At 49.1% G+C, this 20,996-nt stretch overlaps 8 protein-coding genes across 8 annotated transcripts; 2 read left to right on the forward strand and 6 right to left on the reverse strand.

The window, feature by feature from the left end:
- Window positions 1-277: 277 nt before the first annotated feature.
- Window positions 278-1,529, reverse strand: DEU56DRAFT_979295 (uncharacterized protein). Its single transcript, XM_041359737.1, has 7 exons — window positions 1,243-1,529; window positions 1,145-1,167; window positions 1,055-1,088; window positions 936-1,002; window positions 829-879; window positions 694-775; window positions 278-641 (listed from the first exon to the last, which is right to left on the reverse strand). Exons 1-7 carry the CDS (start codon window positions 1,365-1,367, stop codon window positions 379-381), a joined length of 645 nt encoding a protein of 214 aa, XP_041210451.1. The 5' UTR covers window positions 1,368-1,529; the 3' UTR covers window positions 278-378.
- Window positions 1,530-3,507: 1,978 nt separating this feature from the next.
- Window positions 3,508-4,266, forward strand: DEU56DRAFT_754421 (aspartic peptidase domain-containing protein; the record flags this gene model as incomplete). The annotated part of the gene is made up of 4 exons (XM_041349820.1): window positions 3,508-3,701; window positions 3,777-3,937; window positions 3,991-4,020; window positions 4,079-4,266. 4 exons carry the CDS (start codon window positions 3,508-3,510, stop codon window positions 4,264-4,266), a joined length of 573 nt encoding a protein of 190 aa, XP_041210452.1.
- A 4,152-nt stretch (window positions 4,267-8,418) lies between these two features.
- On the reverse strand, window positions 8,419-8,746 carry DEU56DRAFT_910737 (uncharacterized protein; the record flags this gene model as incomplete). Its single annotated transcript, XM_041357215.1, has 2 exons — window positions 8,419-8,670; window positions 8,726-8,746. The coding sequence occupies 2 exons, from the start codon at window positions 8,744-8,746 to the stop codon at window positions 8,419-8,421; spliced, it is 273 nt and encodes a 90-aa protein (XP_041210453.1).
- Window positions 8,747-9,005: 259 nt separating this feature from the next.
- Window positions 9,006-10,640, reverse strand: DEU56DRAFT_910738 (uncharacterized protein; the record flags this gene model as incomplete). The annotated part of the gene is made up of 6 exons (XM_041357216.1): window positions 9,006-9,107; window positions 9,160-9,197; window positions 9,247-9,694; window positions 9,755-9,991; window positions 10,042-10,195; window positions 10,249-10,640. 6 exons carry the CDS (start codon window positions 10,638-10,640, stop codon window positions 9,006-9,008), a joined length of 1,371 nt encoding a protein of 456 aa, XP_041210454.1.
- Window positions 10,641-11,103: 463 nt separating this feature from the next.
- On the reverse strand, window positions 11,104-13,541 carry DEU56DRAFT_910739 (uncharacterized protein; the record flags this gene model as incomplete). The annotated part of the gene is made up of 3 exons (XM_041357217.1): window positions 11,104-11,760; window positions 11,813-11,961; window positions 12,014-13,541. 3 exons carry the CDS (start codon window positions 13,539-13,541, stop codon window positions 11,104-11,106), a joined length of 2,334 nt encoding a protein of 777 aa, XP_041210455.1.
- Window positions 13,542-13,796: 255 nt separating this feature from the next.
- On the reverse strand, window positions 13,797-16,969 carry DEU56DRAFT_910740 (uncharacterized protein; the record flags this gene model as incomplete). Its single annotated transcript, XM_041357218.1, has 4 exons — window positions 13,797-14,152; window positions 14,215-16,075; window positions 16,126-16,416; window positions 16,469-16,969. The coding sequence occupies 4 exons, from the start codon at window positions 16,967-16,969 to the stop codon at window positions 13,797-13,799; spliced, it is 3,009 nt and encodes a 1,002-aa protein (XP_041210456.1).
- Window positions 16,970-17,025: 56 nt separating this feature from the next.
- Window positions 17,026-17,598, forward strand: DEU56DRAFT_910741 (uncharacterized protein; the record flags this gene model as incomplete). The annotated part of the gene is made up of 2 exons (XM_041357219.1): window positions 17,026-17,262; window positions 17,317-17,598. 2 exons carry the CDS (start codon window positions 17,026-17,028, stop codon window positions 17,596-17,598), a joined length of 519 nt encoding a protein of 172 aa, XP_041210457.1.
- A 199-nt stretch (window positions 17,599-17,797) lies between these two features.
- DEU56DRAFT_938569 (kinase-like domain-containing protein) lies at window positions 17,798-19,453 on the reverse strand (the record flags this gene model as incomplete). The annotated part of the gene is made up of 6 exons (XM_041358848.1): window positions 17,798-18,118; window positions 18,169-18,206; window positions 18,260-18,290; window positions 18,349-18,534; window positions 18,597-18,665; window positions 18,719-19,453. 6 exons carry the CDS (start codon window positions 19,451-19,453, stop codon window positions 17,798-17,800), a joined length of 1,380 nt encoding a protein of 459 aa, XP_041210458.1.
- Between the last annotated feature and the right edge of the window lie 1,543 nt (window positions 19,454-20,996).

The following is a 20,996-nucleotide window of genomic DNA, read 5'->3' on the forward strand; positions in this document are numbered from 1 at the left end:
TTGATTTTTTCCGTCGGAATGGCCAATTGTAATATGATGACCGCCTCCTCAAACAAGGATGTCTTCCTCTACCTCGTGCCCATCTTGGCCCCAGTCCACCTCAGCAACGACGGCGCTCTAGGCACGACATCAATCAGATTTATGTCAGATATCATAAGTGATACAGATTTTCAAATTGATCATGCGTCGACTTGATTTTACGAGTTCTGCCTGGTCGGTGGTGCTAGTTCTCGAAGGTGTCACGCATGTCGTGGCGTCGTGGAACAGAAAAATTGTATCAGCACAAACGTATTCAAGCAAGTACATGATAGCAGCCAACATTTGAATATAGATTCCGAGTCACAAGTACACAAAGAGATCAATGATAGATCTTGGATCTCACTTCCTATCGATGCTGATGACTCCAGTGAGGGAATCATACTTGATGACCCACGTAGAGTTGTCTTCGAGTTTAGCGAGATCTTGTTTGAAGACGCAATATTTGGTCTCGATCTGGCCCTTGATCAAGCTATTCTCCTTGTACTGCGTGCCAATATACCCGCGTAGGATTGGAGTGAACTGTGCGTTCAACTTCTGCCCGTGCTCTACGCCGCGCCAAACCAGAGTCGTCTTGGCTGCTTCTCCTTCCCTCACAATGAAGCCTGGACAATATGTTGTAGCGCAATGAATTTCAAGATAGCAAATTATACGTACCAACACCTATATCCTCGTTGAATGGAGCGTTGTTTGTACATTGAATATTGTTCTTCGGCACGGAAGCGTCGGTTTTGGGATCCTAAGCTTGTTTTCGCAAACTGATATCGAGAAAGGCAAGTTGGGCGTACTTACGGAGAAATGGTATACATCTTCTGCCAGGGTTAAGACGGTAGATTGCCCAACCTAAGCAGCAGTCTCCATCAATCGACAATCAATCCGTGATTTTATCAGACTCTCACATTAATGGGGATCTCGGTCGAAGCGCTTTGGATGACATCGTCAACAATGACCTTGGTGAACGCAAGTCTGAGGGGTGCATTGTAAATAACTCTCCACATAAGCTTTGAATACCTCCTACTGTGATCGATATACAACTGGGGAGCGGTAGAAGCCTGCCAATGACGCTGCTTATTTAGATAGCTCAAAAGTATTGATAGTATTCACCCACCGTCGGCCCCAAATTTCCTGACCCTATTCGAAAAGTTACATCAGTGAGCGCGCACGACAACAAAGACGAAAAGATGAAGAATAAAGGGATATACGTACGCAAAAGCCGATGGGTAATACTTCTTGTACAGATCACCGATAGGCTGATCGTCGAAAGTGAGAAGAAGGTCGACGTTTAAGCCGAGGTCGTTGCATTCAAAGTTGAGCTTTTTGACAAAGGCCATTGCGCAGAAACGAGTTTGAGAATGAAAGTATCAGAAAGTTGGGGGTACAATGTTCAGTTAAGGCATATGGCTGAATCGACATGACTTATATACCATTCTTTGCACCCTCGGGGAGGACAGCGGCTATGTATCTGTAGAGATTAGATCTGGAAAATAGAAACGAAAGGCCTTTCCGGGGTGGAATGCAGCATGTTTCACAAACACCTACATTGCCCGCCCGTCGATGTACGAAATGATTCTTTTGACACATGTTTTGTCCCTTTTGTTAAGAAGGGTACAAGTGACATACAGAGATGCATTGCAGGTGTAACACCGCGGGTGCCCTTACCAAGGCCATGGCGCGGTAGCATTGTACGAGACTTTGAGCCATTACGCCGTTTAGAGGGATCTGGTGATTGTCAAGTTATGAAATAGTAGGGAAAGGCCGCATTACAACTTGACCTGATTTTCACTTGACTTCGCCGTGTTACGGGACGTCAAATGTAAGAAAGTTCACCGATATTGGACAAAGATTGTTCCTTTCAGAAACATCTCTGCTTCAATTATTGCCGCTCGAGTTACGATACACTGTCCTCTTGGAGTCTTGGGGAATGTTCGATTTTTCACTGTCTGCGATTTCCATGTTGGTGGTTGATCAGGAAGGCATCTGATTTAACGATAGGGGTGATAATGAAAGGCGAGTTCATTTTGAGCAGGTATAATACCAGGACCTTTGCCCAAATGGTTGTAACCGGCAAATTTAGCTCACGAGTAGTACTAGTTTTTGAGTTGAGCGCGGTTGGTGGTACACTGATTCAGACCAAACAATCACGTGATCAATCGCAATCAGCTGGAAACCGACTCCACTTTCTGCTACGACTCTTTACTCGCACGCCAAGCACTGCCGACCACACATATGCACAAACGCATCTATGCCCACGCCGCCGACAACACCACGTACGCCATCACCTCCATACTTTGTCGTTATAGATGCATACAGTCTTTCGAATCATACTAAACAATCAAATATCTTCTTCGCAGTGCGAGCGAAACTGTATTCGGACCGGCCATGCATGCAGCAGCGCTCTCCACCAGTCATCCTGGAAAATTTTCTAATTGTCACGGCGAGCAAGCTCTTCATGATGCATGACGCCACTGCACCTTCCCCTCCATTCTGAATATTGCCACAGCCCTTCCTTCCAAATCCACCACTTTTTCCTTTCCCTCACGCTCATCCGCATAACATTTTTGCAAGATAACTCCCTCAAAGGCCATTTGAGCAGTAGCAAACTTTTTCCGTCAAGTTGTTTCTGCTTACTTACGACAATTGAGTTACATAACATCGCGAAGGGCTTCACGGATCAAGCCCCCCAATGGAAATAGTCATATTCATCTAACTTGTCGAGTTTTTAATTTCAGTGAGTGCGGGTTTTAGAAGTGATGTGGGTGTAAACCCTAGCGGTTCGCGGTTCTCGTGCCTCAACCGCTTTGTGGAGTTGTCGACAGGAATTCTAAACGGGCTTGATAATCGTGATATCTCAGGTACGTACGGACTGGTCTAGATCTTGTGGTGCTGCTTGAAGTAAGAGTGTTCTAGTCTGCGCTACCCTCGATTGAAGCGGCAAATCCAAGGACGAGGGCCACGGCACACGTTTTTTCATTCCCTGCAGGGGTTCGACCCATATTCAAAATACAAATTACACGTGTTGGTAAGTCTCCGCCAATCGCTAATTTGACGTTTAGAATAAAGGATGCATGAAAGACAATGAAGATCACGTCTCCGAGTCATGTGAACCCAGTATTTGCAGGTCCGAAAGCATGCAGGTCCAATCACATATATCGTTAACGTCAACTGCATGTACTTACTTACACACATGCAGTCAAACACAGAAGGGTCACCTGCCTGCATGATATGTCGGATGATGGTCTCATCGGAATGAGCCAGCTTAGCTGACAAACTTTAAGCTTTTAAACTTTCTACTGATGACAAAGCATTTCGATCGTGATCGTTTTGCAGTCTGAGACTGCTCTCTGTCCAAACTGAAAGCTTGCATTCATGATCAGACGTGATGACGGTGGCTTCTTCGACACGCACATTAAAACCTGGGCTCGTCGCCCATTCCTCTCTTGCCTTCCACCAGCAACCTGACACACCTACAACATGAAGTTTACTACTGCCACCATCTGTGCACTTTTCGTCGAAGCAGTTGTCGGGTCAGCCACTCCTCCGTCTAGCACTCGTTCTAACATAGGCCGCACACATCGCATTGCCCTTAACTCAAGACTATCCGCTGCTAACGGCTCCAAAGTCTTCGATTCGAGGACTGTGCAGGAACAGCTGCAATTTGTATCTCGGTATGTTTGAGACTCTTTCGTTCACCAAATTCATCAGCCTGACGTGAACTAGTAAGTACAGTGCCACTATGGGAGCTTACGAACGGAACACTGGGTCTCGCCACCGCTGAATGGTCGCTATAACGTTCGCCCGGTGGCAAAGCGGACCACGAACGGAAACGTGTCCCTTACGAACTACGATGCAGACCTTTGGTACGGCGATATCGAGGTGGGCACGCCCCCTCAAACGTTCACAAGTTCGTTTCATCGATTTTGCAATGTGATATGGTCTGACTCTGACATTCTGAAGTGTTATTCGACACTGGCAGTTCAGACCTCTGTGAGTTTTCTTAGACTTATATTTCGTCTTTTGTATGTTGACAGCAGTATTCACGCAGTTCTTCCATCTATCCAATGCGATGTAAGCTGTGATGGACATACGCAATATGACCCTGCTGCCTCGTCGTCTTCCAAAGATACTGGTCAGCCGTTCGTGCTCATGTCCGGCTCTGGAGAGACAGCAGGCGAGGAATACGTAGATGACGTTTTTGTTGGGGGTTACGAAGTTAGTTATCCCTGGTTTTGATTGTCTCTCTACTAATCTGGTTTGTCAGGCCGATGATCAGACTATCGGCGCTGCATACGCATATTCGCCAGAGTTCAGCAAGGACGATTTCCCCCCTGACGGTCTCTCCGGTTTGGGATTCCCCGAAATCTCGGAGTTCGAGGGATCTCCACTCTTCCAGACGCTCTATGAAAGCGGCCAACTGCCACAAAGCGTCATTGGGTTCAAGCTGTCTTGTAAGGATAACATATCCTTTACGCACCGACCGTGTCTCATAACAACGTGTTCAACACCGACCACGTGACTCACCGACGCGAAGAACATAACTCTTCGTGTCCGAGTTACGTGGTTACATTCCTTTTAATCTATTCCGTCACTCTACCATATGCTCGCATTCCTCCATCCCCTTGTCTCGCCGACTTATTTTCAAGTTCCACATGCTACCTACTCAAGTCTCGGTTCAATCGTTCGGTTCGCAAACACTTATATACTGCACCTGTACCCTCGTACTATGGCAGAATCCAAGACTCTGATTCCCCGCTCAAAGCACGAAACGATCCTCTAAGCAGCAGCCTTACAGACTTTTCCTCGTTACCTCTGTTTTCGTATCGAAAACAACACGTCTCGCGTCCCGCCTATTCTCGACCCAATTCCCTTCGAACTATAAGTCAGCCTTACATATTTGGAGCCCACCGCGAGGGGAATTGCTCTCGAGCTACCCCTGTATTCTGAGTTTGATCCGTCAAACTCTGTCAAAAACCCTTTTAATTCTTTCGCGATTACTAAATACTATCATCCAAACGCGCAGATACGTCTCCAACAGGAACAGCCAACTGCGCTGGCACCTTTGAAGAACGCCCCAGTCCCTACTCCAAAGAATTTCAGAAACCGTGCAAGCACCTTCACGGCATCCTCCCTATCCCACTTCCCCGAAACACAAACCAACCAGCCTTCCCCAAAGCAGAGCAACGCTTATCGAACCCCAACTCGTGCAAACCCAAAGCAGTACATAGACGTATCCGACGTTCCATCCGAATCTTCTATCTCTGAGGACGATACCATAAATCAATTACCTCGTCTCAACTCGCTATTCCCACTCCTTCCTTCCTCGCAAACGTTTCCTCTTAGGCCCGCAGTATTCAACCCCGAGACGCCAACATACCCATCCATACTTCCCCAATCCGATAATATCGAAACGTCTCGCTTCCAAACGACCTTCCCTCCAATCCCCAAACCGCAATTCGTTTCCCAAAACGCACCTTCACAGACTCAACGTCCCGAAGTCACACATCCAAAACCCGCAACCATCCAGCCTATCCCTCCTCAACTCACACAAAACCCACCACCATCTATACCCGCCCCCATCATGTCGTCAGCCAACAAAGGGATATCTGCCATGCCCGGTCCCGGGTCTAGTAAAGCTCCGACTTTCAGCGGCGAAACGTCAGAGCTTCTGGAATTCCTGGAGCTGTTTGAGGACCTAGCCTCGTCTTGCAGACTCACCGACTCCGACAAATGCAAGATGATAGTCCGATACGTCAACCTCGAGACAAAAAGGTTCTGGGTCACGCTCACCGGATACGAGAGCAAAGATTTCGGTCTCTTCAAAACGAATATCATCGGACAATACCCCGGAGCAGCAAAAGGGGCAAGATACACCATTCGCGATCTTGAACGCGTCATCCTCAATACCGTCGAGTCCGACGTCTCTACGGAAACGGAGTTAGTACAGTATTATCGCCAGTTCCGTCCCATAGCCGTATGGCTAGTAGCCAATTCGAAGATCTCGGAACGTGAACGAGACCGATACTTTTGGCAAGGTCTTCCTCAGTCCGTACGACTCGCCATATCCCAGCGCCTGCAGCACACGGAGACTAACTATTCACGTAACGAAGCAACTAACTTTGAAAAAGTCGTTCAAGCAGGTCGTTTTGTGCTGTCAGATGACGCGTTCGATGCGGATCTCAATGAACCTATCGCAGACCGCATGAAGTCGATCAGAGAGGCCCGTGTTCCAAAAGCCAGACCCTCGCATCAAACATGGGACTCGGATGAAGAAGACGAACGGAAAGACGCTCGACGAGAGGTACATACGAGAAGAGTCGCATTCACCCCCCCTCCATCAGCACCTGCCAAATCGAAGATGGACGATCTAGACGAACTAGCAAGCAAAATGCATGGATTGGATATCGCTGACGCTGCCTATTCCATGTGCTACACGCGCCTAGCATACCTCGCGCCAAGTGCTGCTCAAGCGTGGCCTACCCCGAAAACGCACCAACTCGTTAGTACGGTTTCCACTCACGCTCCATTACCCTATCTGCCCCTACCTCCATCCAATTATCAAGCTAACACCACATGCTTCTTCTGTGGGGGATCTCACGTTATGCGAACTTGTTCAGTCGCAGGAGAGTATCTACGAGCAGGGCGTATTATTAGAGACGGACCATACTTTGCCTTCCCAGATAGATCACGCCTTCGACGCATCGGTAATCAAACGTTCAAACAAGCAATCGACGCCAGGTACTCAGCTCAAGCCACCCCGCCTACAACTCCGGCAACAGGAGCTAACTCCATTCCTATCAACACGAGTCGCGCTGAACCTACCCCACATATACCCACCGAAATTCCGTCCACCGCATTCATATCCGACTCTTACTTCCTCCAATGCGAAGCAATCGTCGAGAATCACGCTATTGTGGTCGTCGTGGATGACGACTCTGATGAAGACTATCAATCAGATGTCAACGCGGTTACTCGATCCAAGGCAAAGGAAATCGTTACCCCCGAACCCGAGCTAAAACCCGACTCGATACCACCTGCATCATCCCGTTCGAACGAACTCCCTTCCCAAGCTCCCACAGTCGAAGCGAAAAAGCCCCCCGCCTTCACGTACGAGTCCAAAGCTGCAGCCCCCGACGCTGTTCAGCGCGTCTTCAAAGGTATCCTGGACATAACGGTCCCCCACATCACTGTGGCAGACCTCCTTGCCATTAGCCCAGAACTACGAAAGGAAGCCGTTGACCACTGCCGCACGCACAGAGTTCCTACACCTGCCACAGCCCTGTCGACAAGCGCTCTCGCCTCCAACAGAATCTCCCCACGACTAGTGGAACATGCGACTCCCCTACAAGAGATTCGCGTCACGCTCAACGGCATCCACTCCGAGCTCAGATTACTCGATGAAGGTTCCGAAATCGTGGTGATTCGTGAAGATGTCTGGCGAAAGACGAACGCCCCCATCAACCAAGACGTACGGATGCGTATGCAGACCGCTAACGGAGGATCACAGGAGATGGCTGGATGCCTAGAGATGTTGGAGATAGACGTGGAAGGTATCAAGACCTGGGCTCACGCATATGTAGTACCAGAAGCCCCCTACCGTCTTCTCTTAGGACGACCTTGGCAACGCTTGGTTCGTCTCTCCAAAACTGAGGATACTGATGACGTTCACGTTGCAGTTCACGACCCACGGGATCCCAGCAATACTCGCACCGTCAAAACTTCTCCTCGTCCTTGGCCCCATCCCTCTCTCGCATTAACAGCCTCAGTACTATCCTCTGTTCTCCCTTCTTTCTTTCCATCCTTAGCTCTATCCACTCCGCAAATTCCCCCAACCAGCTCCACTGACATATACCACACCATCAAACACCCTCGTTCAACAGTCCTATCCACTCCGCAAATTCCCCCAACCAGCTCCACTGACATCTACCATGCCATCAAACATTCCCTATCCTCAGCTCTATCTACTCCGCAAATTCCTCCAAACGCTTTCATCAGCAAACTATGGGGTACCTGTACAATACTGTACAATCTTGTACAGTATTGTACAGACATTACACTTACACAAGGAAGTCCCCCCTTTACAATACTGTTACATACTCCTACAATCTGTACATCTCATCACAATGCAGACAGTCTGTACAGACTGTCTGCATTGTGATGAGACGGACACACGGTACACACGGTACAGACCGTCTGCGTTGTGACAGACTGTACAGCATGTCTCGAGAGGACAGTCTGTACAGTCTGGGACATGCTGTACAGTCTGTCCACTTGAGACATGCTGTACCAAGGATATATTTAATGACAGGGCTTCACACAGTAGACATGCTGGCATAAACTGTATGAATTGTGAAACAAAAACATGGTGCATTGATCTGAGCAGTACTACTAAAGAATTATGTTGACGTCCTCCGCGTCGCTGTCTGCCACACTCCCATCCGCATACTCGTCATAGTCACCCATGCCTATCCTAGCCCATTGCTCCAACATGTCTTCGAGCTCTTCGCGGCGCTCCGGAATGTCGAGCAGTTTGTCAACCGATTTCTGTAGATTGGCGAAGTGGGTCCTGCACTGTTCAGCGGTAAGATCGGGGACCTTGTCAGTACCGGTCTCCCGAAAGCCGGAGAGAACACCCTTCAACTGTTGTATAATCAGTGATGAAAGGGTAAATAAAATAAAATAACGAAAAACACACCACCGCTGCTACAAGCAGCATCGCGTTGATGGGTATTGTTCATTGGAATTCATCCGTGTTCTTCAGCGCTTTCTTGCCGTTGCTGTAGTAAAATTCGAGACAAGCATCCTTGAGAGCCTGCGCCGAGAAATTCTCAAATTTTCCCTGCGAAAGTCAAATGTAAGTGACACTATTACCGGGAGTCGCAACATATGCCAGACGAGTCAGGAAGCCGGAGGTAATCACCGCTCTTGAGGAGTTTATTAGCAGCAGCGGTGACCTTCTTTTGGGCCTCCCCCTTTCACATTGTCGAGCCCTGTGGGAAGATGTCGTACACCCTTTTTGCGACAGACATGACGACCTTTTTGAGCTCTGTGCGGAACGTGAAGAGATCATCGCACAGCTCATCAACAGCGTCAACGAACATATTCGCCATCAAGAAACGAAGGACCTACCAGACGGCACATCCGTGAGTCGTACTCCGGAAAGTAACCTTGTAAACAGCTATGAGAACAGTAGACGGCGGCGTAGGGAGAATATACCTCTCTCGAGTTTAATCTTCTTCTCGTGGTATGTCCATAGCACGGTATCCAAGACTTCTCGTGCAAGGTTGAGGGCGTTCTGGGATTCTGGGATTGGGTGGGCTAGAACGGCCTGCAACCGCATCTCTAATTTCGCCGTCTGCAGGAATACTTGCCAAGTAGGTGGATAGAATCCTAGCTTCGAGGGGTTCTCCTGGTTTGTCTTCACCTTTTGTTTACCATTGCCAGATCGGCGACTAACTTCGGGTGAGCTACAAGAGTGTTCACGGCTCGCAGGCGGGATATGGTCAGATGGAGTGTATGATGGAGAGCATCCACGAGAGGTGGGCTTTGTGTGACTGCGACTTGAGGAAGTAATTGGCCGAGATGGACCCCGAAGAGGAGACTGCATGCGTGAGGATGAAGTGCGTTCATATCTGACTTGCTGAGATGATTGTTGGCGTGGAGACTTTGAATGAGAGAAACGACGTGAGTGAAGTGCAGGTGAGTGTCTACGAACCGCTCAAACAGCAGTAGCTCCTCCAGATGATGGATATCGACGAGGGGACCTCGAGCGCCTGGTGTGTTGAGGAGAGCATGGGCGAGGAGATCTAGAATGAACATGTTGGGATGGGTGTTGTGGAGGGTATTCTGGGCAGTCGAGAGTATGTGCGCGCTCCTTTCCCTTTCCCTTTGACAAATGGGTTGGTGAAGGAGCTTTGCGCTGCCCATTCTTTGCATGATGACGCTCGAGAACATCGTAAGCCTTGAGTACAGATAATTAATGCAGGAATGGAGAGAGGAAAAATCAAATACCGGCTCCTTATTTGTGGGCTCGCCATCTAAATCTACTTCATCATCTCCTTGAGCTTCATTGTCAGGAAAAAGCGGATCAATATTGTCGTCGAGATCCATTGTGTTGCCCGTATCGTTCGTTTGCTGGTGTGTGTCCTGGTCGGTGCCTCTATCCCTGCAATGAGAACATAATATCAGGAAGAACACATGCAAAAGAAGAACACTTACATCTGCGTATAACTGTCAAAATAATCATCGCGGTCAACATCGACATCAGACTCATCACGTTCGTGACCACTATCACGTCCCGCAGACTCCCTCTCATGACCTGTGTCTCGCTGACCCACATTCTGTCCAACCGTTTTGCGACCACCGGACCGTGTTTCCTTCCGCATAGGCTGTCCCTCCCTGGACTTCTCGCGGCCATTGGACTTCTCGCGACCATTGGAATGGGGTTCCTTGAATCCGAACCTTTCGGAAGAGCGAGCCACATGTATATCCAGACGGGTAGTAGGAGTTTGAGGATGTTGGTCGCTTCCCGTTATTCTGCGTTCGTTCTGATTTGTTTTTGGAGAGCTGCGAGGTTTTGCAGGAGGCTGAAAAAAAATTAGCTTGAACATAGTCACAAAAAAAAAAAAAAAATTCTCTTTCCTTGCTGAAGCTGCGAAGGAGCCATAGGGTTTTCTTCTGAGCTGCTGATTTGAAGATCGTCACCCTTTGGTCTTCTCCTTGCTGGGGCAGCAAGCGTTTCTCCAACTCTTTGCAGCTGCGCTGCATGGCCGCCAACACCACGATTAGATCTCGAGCTTCGCCAAGCAGTCACCCCTAAATCTGGAGAAGAACGTCTGAGCTTCTTCTTCGGAGGCATGTATCAGGTGGCTTGAATAACATGTACGAAGTTAGCTAGTTATGCGTACCAATGACTGACATAATCCATGTTACATAATCATGATTTGGTACATAGCGACGTCCGTGGTTGGCATTCTAAGCCTGAGGGAGGTAACATAGAAGAAAGAAGGAACTATAGGAAGACGCATAAGAAAGCTCAGATGAAGGATAGTAATAAGAGGCATCAGAATTGCGTTAGTCTCTGCCAGCATCGTTAGGTCCGGCCGCCTGCTTGAGCCGCAATGAACGACGGAGCGAAGACCCTGCTGTGGGTTGAACGATGGGGGGAGCTCCAGTACGATGAGTACTTGAGGCACTCGGGGGAGCTACTGGAGAGGGTAGTGGAGTTGGCAGTTCATCGCCAAGTTTCGTAATGAATGTAGCGAGCATTTGGAAGATGTGGTCATGAACAATGGCTCCTTCGAGATTAGACTCCATGCGATAAATTCGAGTGCGCCATTCGTCAACAATGGGCTTGAATTCTGAAAAGTAGTCTGATACCCTGTCTGTCAGGATATCACCCTCAGACATGGCTCCCTTCTTCGCCAAAAAGGTGGCAAGCAAGCCGCTTGTAGCGCCCAAATTCTCATAGGCATCCGCCCATGGCATACTCATCTTATCCCAGGTCGGAGCCAGTGTACCATGTGCACCCCCGTACTTGGAAACGAATTCGAAAAAAATATAGAACAGGGACTCGAGGTCATCACTGGAATTGTGCTCAACCAGTTCCGGCTGAGCGATGCTGTTGGTGTTGTCGTTCTTTTTTGCGTTGATCGTCTTTGCCTTCTTGAGGATGTCAACGTTCTTCGACATTTTTTTCAAAATGCGCATAGAGATATATGGCACAGTTCCCTGAAATAGCGTGGTCAATAGCGAGAATCTCGAACTTCATGTTCAAACTTACAGTACCAAACGAAACTGTAAATGTCTCGCCCTCCTTTATGATTGACACGTGGTCAAAATCAATGAAATACCCAATACCTTCATGGATAATAAAATTGTTTGGGCTAAGGTCTCCGTGTAGAACTCGTCGTTGGATCATTGTTTCATGAGCTATAGATAGAGTGTTAGATGATACAACAAATCAAACACAAACTGAACTGACCAACCACGAAGTCGCGGAAGGCGCAAATCAGTTCCTTTCTGGAGCTGAAATCCCATAATGGATCTCCACAGGGGGTCAAGAGAAGGCGCCGGTGATACCTGTTAAAGAACCTCGTGTCTGGCCTGTTCTCGAGCAGGACACCATATCCATCCCGAATGCGGGCTGTGCAGTCAGGCTCCCCATTGGATAGGACATCCCAGTGGTCTACGAGTTGGACCACATTAGGGATGCCCTTGACCCTCCCAAGGACGTCCACTTCGTGGTATCTCTTCGCCTCAGTCACCCAACAATCTTTCATCGCATATTCCTTTCCATCTACAGGATCTCGAACACGGTAACAAACCGTTCCGCGACAAAATAGACCCTGGCTCTTCCACAAAACAGCCATGATCGAGTACTTTTTTTCAGCATTGTCGGTTACCCAACCGATCGCCCCCACTGCTAGGTCGGTGTGAGTACCCTGGCAAAAAGTGATGCACATATGCGTTGTGGGGTCGAGACCCAAGAGGCTGGGATCCGCTAATGAGAGAGTAGCTATCGCATCAGCGACACGAGCGGGTGACGATTGGATGGGAATTGGGAGAGTGATGATGAGGCCAGAGCGATCGCAATAATGGGCGTAAAGATGGTCGGCAGAGATGAAAAATGAGAGGACGAAGCGACGCCAGGGCTGTTCTCGCATGATGAGATATGCTTTAGTGGCGGACCCCCAGTACACTCCTAGGTCACGCCTCTTGTTGAAATCAGAAGTTGTATGCTCAACAAAGCTCAGGACGTCTGTCCACGTTTTCTCGCTAGTTTTACTCTTGTAATAAAACAGAGCAACATCAGGCTTTTGTGCGTTATAAGGGTCTGGTATTGGTGAGTCAGCAAACTCTGCAGACCAGTATCGTTCGATTTTCGATATCGGGAAGGGAATTTTGGCGCGAATTTGCTGTTTACGGCGCAGGGCATACTGAACAGTCTCGAAAAGACACTGCAAGTCTTTCTCAGTCGATGAAGGTTTACGTCCCCTCTTCGATCCTGGTTGTGCGGTCCCATCGTATTCATCGTGACTCCAGGTGCCATCTGAGACCATCCCTGAACCTTGAGAATCCAAGGCCTCGACATCTGTGTTAACGATATCTGTGCTAGCATCAGATTTATCATCCGAATCGCCAGAGTCGTTGTTCCGATTGTTCAATCTGGGCTTTTTGTGGCGATCGAAGTTCCATGCGCCCTGGAAATATATCGGTGGTCCATTATCCCGACCATAGTAATTGATTTGTGCGATATGCCTGGTCTCCAACGAGGATTTGGGAACGAGTTGGTGGAAAACACTAGCATTGTATTCGATCTTCAGGTCGGCTTCGATAATGACGTGGCCTTCGAGTTCTGATTTGAGTAGTTCTTTGACAAGATCGAAGGTGCGACCACCCTCAGGCTGGAAACCCGTCGAGCTGAGTGAAGGTCGACAAAGATAGAGGTCGAATGATGTGGTGGCGCATGTTGTTGGTGGAGTCTGGTCAGTGAGCGGGTCGTCTGCCATGGCGTTCAGAGTCAAGACCGGTCAACGCTATGGAGTAATGAGTACTGCAGACCAATGTGTTCTACAACAACAACTTGCCTGTCTGTCTGAATAGTCGGCGAGTTTGTTGAGCACTCCCTCTGGTTACAGTGCAGTGGGCTGCGGGTTGCGGGCTGCGGCGTGGGCATAGATAGGCATACTAGATAACATCAAATTCAAATTCTGATACCACATTGAGTACTACACAAAAAAATCTGTCATGGTATCGTATCGTATCTATCCTTGCGATGCATAGTACAAGGTATCATAAATTTGCTTGTCAAAGTACTTGTTCAAGTAAAACGAGGAATGATAGTGCGTGGAAGTAGACTTGGTCAACCGAGGATCTGCTGCAGCACCTAGTCTCGGGATGATATTGATGAACGCTCGAAGTTGTGTCAGGGGAACTATATCTCCCACTAGAGTACCGTTGGCATGTTTTGTGCGTGTCAATGTGTGCATCTCGGTGACAGGATCAACCGCGCCAACCTTAAAGCTCCGCACATAACAAAGATATCGATCATGCCATGTAATACGTGAGCCTCGTCGTGGCATTGGACGCATGATGAGCTGCAGTTCACAGACAGTGTGACCTTCAAAAGAGACGGAAGGTGTCAGGGACAATCAAAGTGTATGTGAGTACTAAAGAGCTCACCCGTTAACCCTGACTTGGGCCAATCATACGCGCTATTGACATTGAGAATGGCAACATCCTGTCGGCCTTTTGGCCACCCAGCGTGTGCAGGAGAGGCATGCAAAGTTTGTGCGGGTAAAACGATACTGGGATCATGGAGACAGACTTGCTGCAAGCGAACAGTATGCCATATTTGAAGGCGCTCGAAAGGTATATTCAAGGGCCGGTCGATCAGCGATCTTCTTGGCACCCCCACCCCAAAAACTACATCTCTGTTCCTCGCATCACGTTGAAGGAAGTCCGAGAGAGCATGCCGCAGATCTGGGATGTTAAATTGATCGGCGACCTCGTCAATTTTCAAGCCAGTGCGGGTGGGGTAACAGTTAAGATGAACGGCGGTACTGCCAGCAAGGAACGTACGAGGAGGATGAGCCTGAGGAATTTCATCGCGCCTTGCAGTCCCCAACGTTCTCAGTTTGTTGAAGTAGTTGGAAGTGGTGCGCGTGTGATTTAGTTCTTCTAAGAGTGCAGTTCGTGGATCCATCAGTTCGTCATTTTCTTCCTCATTCCCTTCCCCTTCCTCGTCCTCGTCCCTGTCCTCTTCATCCTCACGGAGATCGGGATCTGTGGGAAGACTCTTGAGAGTTGTAGCAATTGCAAAACGATGCAGTTTCTCTGCTCGATCTAAGTGACGACAGATCTGGGGATCGTAGTCGTTGTTGTTAGTACGCCGTGCTGGGTCCTTGATTTCAGAGACGTGCGCATGTTCAGTTGCGTCTGCGGACCACTGGATGAGGGCACCGACTTGGCGCGAGCTAGTGGTGATGCTCTGCATGAGCTCTAGCTTGGGTATGTGCCAATTATCGATGACTCTCTTCGCACCCATCCGAGCGCCTAGTGTCATGATGACATCTTTGTTGTCGTGAAAGATTGCAAGTGATCTGTCAATAGCCGCCAGTAAGTTGTCATCAGGTGCGGGAGACTGCGCTAAGTATCGGACATCCATTAAAGCGCGAATTGCGACCACAAATCGACGAGGGGCTGCACCAGCGATCAATCCAACAATATAGCGCTGTATATCGCGGTGGACTCTGCCTGTGACCTGCTTCAGTTTGGAGATTCCATTGGGGAAGTGGCGATAGCCAGTGACGGGTTGCAGTATTGAGATTCGGAAATCGAATTCCTGCACTCCAAGAACTGCAAGACACCATTGCACGTCGTGGTCATAGAACTGTTTGTGCCAGTGATGCAGAGCTTCAGGTGTAAGGAAGATCGCAGGATCGCTAAACCGCCATCCCTTCCAGAAAGGTGCAAAGACACCATTTAGCCGGAATTCCGCGCATGCGGCAAAATATCCTTCCAGGTCGTTGGGGTCAACATTGATGCTGGCGAGCTGCTCGAGCATGATGGCACGTGTACGTGCAGGGTGACGAAAATTGTCCCCGAACTGGAGATAAGATGCCAGTGTAAATGGAGAAGTTTTGCCGCGCACGCATGCAAGCATGCACGCCTCGGGAGTATCGACGATGTATGCCGCAAGGGGGGTAAAGCAGTGGCGGATGTTTCCCACTGGGTCGGACATCATGATTCCAAGTTCGGCGGCTTTCATCAGGGGCTGTAAAATGATTGCAAGACATTCGTGGATGAGACGATCCTCGAGCATACCCCGCATTCGTTGAGTGGGGTGTAAGTACTGCGGGATAGGGAGGAGAGCCGTGAGCATGAACGCCTTGGACGAGAGCTTCGTACGAGTGCGCATGCGAATATTAGCAAGGCCTAGCAGAAGCGGGTGTGCGACCCTGGCACCTGTCATCGTTGTGATATTGGTTTTATCAGACGAAAGCACGGTGCCAAGGACTGTCGCGCCTCGGGGCAGTTGATCCTACAAACTCGTGAGATCGTGCATGGTGTGAGTCCATCAATAGCACGTACCTGAATACTCCAAGCAGCGTCGCCCGTCAACCATTCTGAATATACACGCAGGAGCCGCGCTGCAGTCTTGTAAACACGACGAGGGATAAAGTCGAGCCGGTCATGAAAGAGGGGGTTACTGAAGAGACTCTCCAAACACTCAACCGGATCCCTCCAAAATAGTCGAATCGGGCTTTTTGTGCGATGAAGTGAAGGAATGATTTGGCATTTCCAGCTCGGTCCCTTTGGCAGCATTTCAGCCCGACTTCGCAAATCTTTAGCGTTGCCAAATGACAGTTTTAATCGCTTTATCTGCGAGGTAATGTCAAGATCGAAGCGTGAAAGCAACAAGAAAGATACATACCATAGCGAGCTGCAAAAAGTTGTCAATTGCTGCCATGCTAAGGGCAGAACGCAGGAGGAAGTCAGCGACCTCCCACTCTTCCCTTGATGCGAATGGGTAAAATAGGTTCTCCTTCCTATACTCTGCATGCTCGTCGGCGTCGAAAAGATCTAGAAATGTGATGCCGTCCCGAGAATAGCACTTGGCTGCACCCTCATACCAGTCTTCATTACTTGGGTGTGAGCTTCCCCCCGGATCGAAAAGGTCTTCGTCTGAGTTGGTATCCCCGACCTGAAGATCGAATTGCGAGTCATCCCCGACGTCGAATCTCTGACCCATACCATTCAAATTCTGAGGTGGATTGAGGGATCGTTGCGGCGGAAATACATCCGTGAATTCCAAGATGTCGACAATGTCACGAACAGAACTGTGACAAGATGTCCGAGGCTGACTTAGGTGGCGAGTGACGCTGGAGTCCTTGGTGAATACTTTTCCGCACTTTGGACATGTAGGCGTTGACATTGACAAGTACAAGTTCCCACGCTTCTTTCATTCAGTGTAGCCGTGTATACATCCATATGTTCTCTAATTCTGACATATTCTCTCGCTCCTCTCCCCAAACCACCTATTCTCCTCCCTCCCACCACTCCTACCATTCTTCCTTTGACTCTCGCAATTCTGATGCCTCTTCAATTCCTCGAGGCCCATCATTCCCCTGGCCTGATGCTGGATATCCATACCCTTCACAGTCTCCGCGATCGCATCCTGTCAAGGATGAAGAAGAGGAGGAGAGCTTACCTGTAGCAATGCATTTTGTGAGTTGCACCCGCTCATGTGTTGCTTTGTCACTCATATCCCGCTACCTGCAGGAACAAGACTCAGCCGAGTCCTACCACTCATTTGATCAGCTGCTGGAGGAAGACTCCGACCTCGTGCTCAAGGCAGCCCAGGCCAAACGTAAAGTGTGTCAAGCCCAAAAACACTTGGCCGACTGTGTTTTGGAACACGACCAAATACTTACCTGTATCTCCCGCCGCCGGGCAGAAGCTGCAAACATGCGTCTATTGCTGGCTGACCTCAATGTTGGACGCGTGCACTCAGAGCGCCGGAGGAAAAACGGTATCACAATGTTGACTACTATACAAACATGACACCAAGTACTTAATCTATTAGACGTTTTCTCACTGTGCATAGCTAGTATGTATATAAATTCGCTGCTTAGTAAAACACTAGTATATTATTTATTTCACAAATGCTACAATGTGTAACAGTTTGTGTCGCTTGTACAGTTTGTGGACTTGTGGGCCTGTACGCGCTTGTGCTACTGTCTGCTTGTGTCCAGATTTGTGGTCATTTGTTTGTGATGTCTGTGAGATCTGTGATGCCTTGTGCGGAGTTGTGCGGATTTGTCAAAAGTGTGAGAATTGTCGCGAAATCAACAGTTTGCTGATGCATGATACCGCCGAATGAATACATGTCGCTCTGCTCGCTAGGCCGCACTTGCGATCCATCCTCCCGATCTTCAAGCAGCTCAGGGGCCATCCATCGCATGTTTCCTTTGAGCGTAGACGTCCAGGAAGCCTGGGAGGCGCTTTTATCCTCCGAATACATCAAGGAGAGACCGAAGTCGGCAACACACGCAGTACCATCGCCATGGATCAGCACATTAGGCTGGAGATCACATCTCAATCAGATTGAAACCATCAAGAAGGTGAACTTACCCCACTGAAATCACCATGGATGACACTGTTGACGTGAACTACGGAGAATAGTTATGACTCCCGGTCCAGGATTAAACTAACTGGCACGTACGATATTGGAGACCAGCTATGATATCCCTGAGCTGAGATTGTCATTAGTCCGTAGACTGTATGAAATATGAAATACAAATGAGGACTTACAATCTGGAATCGTCTAACGAGAGTAAGATCCGCACCCACGCGCTCCAAATAGGCCGTCAGGCTTCCATTCTCTGCCCAAGGGCTGACTATTGCAATATATGGGCCGAAGCCATAAGTATAACCATAAACGGGGAGAATATTTTCGTGCTTGAGGTTGGCGCATATTCTGAGTTCACGCGTTATTCTCTGTGAAATAGCCACATTTGGTGTAAGTAACATTAAATGCAATCTTTCGTCAAGACACTTACCTTGGTTTTCTTCGACTTCGCTGGACCAAGTTGATCAGCAGCGTACACCTGCAATGATTTCACTGCGACCTGCACAATCATCAATTTTAGGCAGATGGACAGCCACAATTTGACAAACGAACTTTGATCAATCTCCGATCTATGGAATAGGTACATTTCCAGATCTCCCCGAACCCACCACGAGTAACAGGCCAGTCTCCGTCCTTGGTGATGTATTCCGTGAGGTTTTGGAGCATTGGGTTATGGTCTGATTCACCAGATTCATGGTTACGAACGGGAAGAACTGTGTCTGTATGGGCAGAGGAGGGAAGGACTTCACGGGGATGGGGGTATGACTGGGGTATCCGTGAGCCTATTTCAGGAGAAGATCTTCGAGCACTTGGGATCTGACTCGAACTCTCCCCAACCAACGACACCTTACTCCTATTCTGCTGCAACACAAAAAAGGGCGTAGCAGTAGGCTCCATCAACACAGCTTGAGCAGCTTTTTTTTTCTTCTGCAACACGAAAAAGGGCGTAGCAGTAGGCTCCATCAACACAGCTTGAGCAGCTTTATTTTTCTTCTGCAATGCAACAAAGGGCGTAGCAGTAGGCTCCATCAACACAGCTTGAGCAGCTTTTTCTTTCTTCTGCAACACAAAAAAGGGCGTAGCAGTATGCTCCATCAACATAGCTTGAGCATTATTCTTCTTCTGCGACACCGCGGGTGATTTCGGGGGCAGAGATATTGCTGTGCTGGGGAGATCTAACGCAGGTCCTACGTGGGCATACAGGAGGTCTTGAGGCAATGACTGAAGTTCTGGGTGCCTCTGCGTGTCAGTAGGCGACCACCAAGTGTCAATGGATGGCAACCGCATGTCGGCAGGCTGTATGTGAGAGGTTCCGGCGTGTCTGACAGCCCAGGATTTGGCCCATCTACCGCCTCTCGAGGTTGGGCTTGCCGTCCAACTGGGTTCCCCTGGTGTCTGGGCCCCTGCCTGGTCAATTGTTGGGTTATGACGGCGAGCTGCGTCAGACTACAATAATGTCATGATGGAGCGGTACACATGAGCACAAGAAAGGGATCGCGTACGTTGGGTGGATGAGCGAGGGGTGTATTTATGGGAGAACTTGTCTGCAAGCAAATGTCAGCCCATGGACAACATATGTACGGGAATGATTGCGCACTCTAGGCACTTGGTGTGCAGGCTGAATGCTAGCAAAGATCTCCGGTGGGGTGTTGCATACGTAGATATTGGTGTTGTGCCAGGTCGTATAAGCCAGTTGGTGCGAATTGGGCGAGGGCGAGAAGATAAGGTAGTAGGGATCCTGAACGTGGACTGATGCGAGGAGCTGGCGGGACTTGAAGGCCCAGAGTTTAATGGTATTGTCATCCGAACTAGTACTAGCAAGGAGAGCACAATCGAATGAAAGTGCTAGACCATCAATGATACTGGTGTGCCCTTTGAAGGGAGTTCCGACCGTTTCCAGTGTAGACGCGTCAAACTCGTAGATCCCGCTCGAGTCGACGGCGAATACAGCGGCTACAATGGTCTTGTCTTCGATAGTCCAAAACACCGGAGATCGATGTATTAAGAGCTGTTTCCCCAGTCTGACATCCAAGTTCTGTGTTTTGACGTCCCAAATCTCAAGGTAGTACGACTTAACCGCAATCTTCTTTGAGTCTTGCGAAAATCGAACTGCAGCCACCCGATCATCAATCTGGAATGGGCCACCCACGATTTTGCCAGTGTCCAAGCTCCATATCAGCACCGTCTCATCCGCTGACCCGCTCGCGAGCAGCCTGCTGTCCGCGGAGATGTCGATGCAATTGATCTTTTTTGAGTGGCCTTTAAACCTTCTCATGGTCCCCGTCCGAGTCTTAACCTCACAAACTCTGAGCCCCCCAGTTTTGCAATCTTCGCCACCCATGGCAACCCATCGACCATCCCTTGATACAGCCACTGCACCTACTTCCTGCTTACAAAAGTCCCGTGCCTCCTCAATCTCCTTCCCCACCTCAAGGTCCCATCGCCGAGTGGTCCCATCCCATGAACCGCTGATCATTCGCTTGCCGTCCGGAAAATAGGCTATAGATGAACCGGGCTTTGCGTGACCCTTCAAGGTCAACACGGGTGTCAACGTCAATTCCTTTGCTGCTGCTTCAGGCTGTCTCGATCCGGAAGCCATGACCAGTGTCTCAACCAGCAAGTACTATTCGAAGCACCGTCGGTGAGGTCTTATCGTCTGTCGTAGCCTGAAGTTGACAATGATTTTGATGGATACCCAACTACCGGCAGCTGGTTCAATTTGTTGCCTGCTGAAGCCGATCGCCAGTTCGTCAGCGCTGGAAATTCAGACTGTTTTTGACCTTACCTAGAGGTCTAGTAGCAACTTTTGGGATGGGCAGGCGATTTTCCT

The sequence above is a fragment of the Suillus clintonianus genome (assembly GCF_016758775.1).
Source record: "Suillus clintonianus strain FC179 chromosome Unknown DEU56scaffold_21, whole genome shotgun sequence".
Lineage (NCBI taxonomy): Eukaryota > Fungi > Basidiomycota > Agaricomycetes > Boletales > Suillaceae > Suillus > Suillus clintonianus.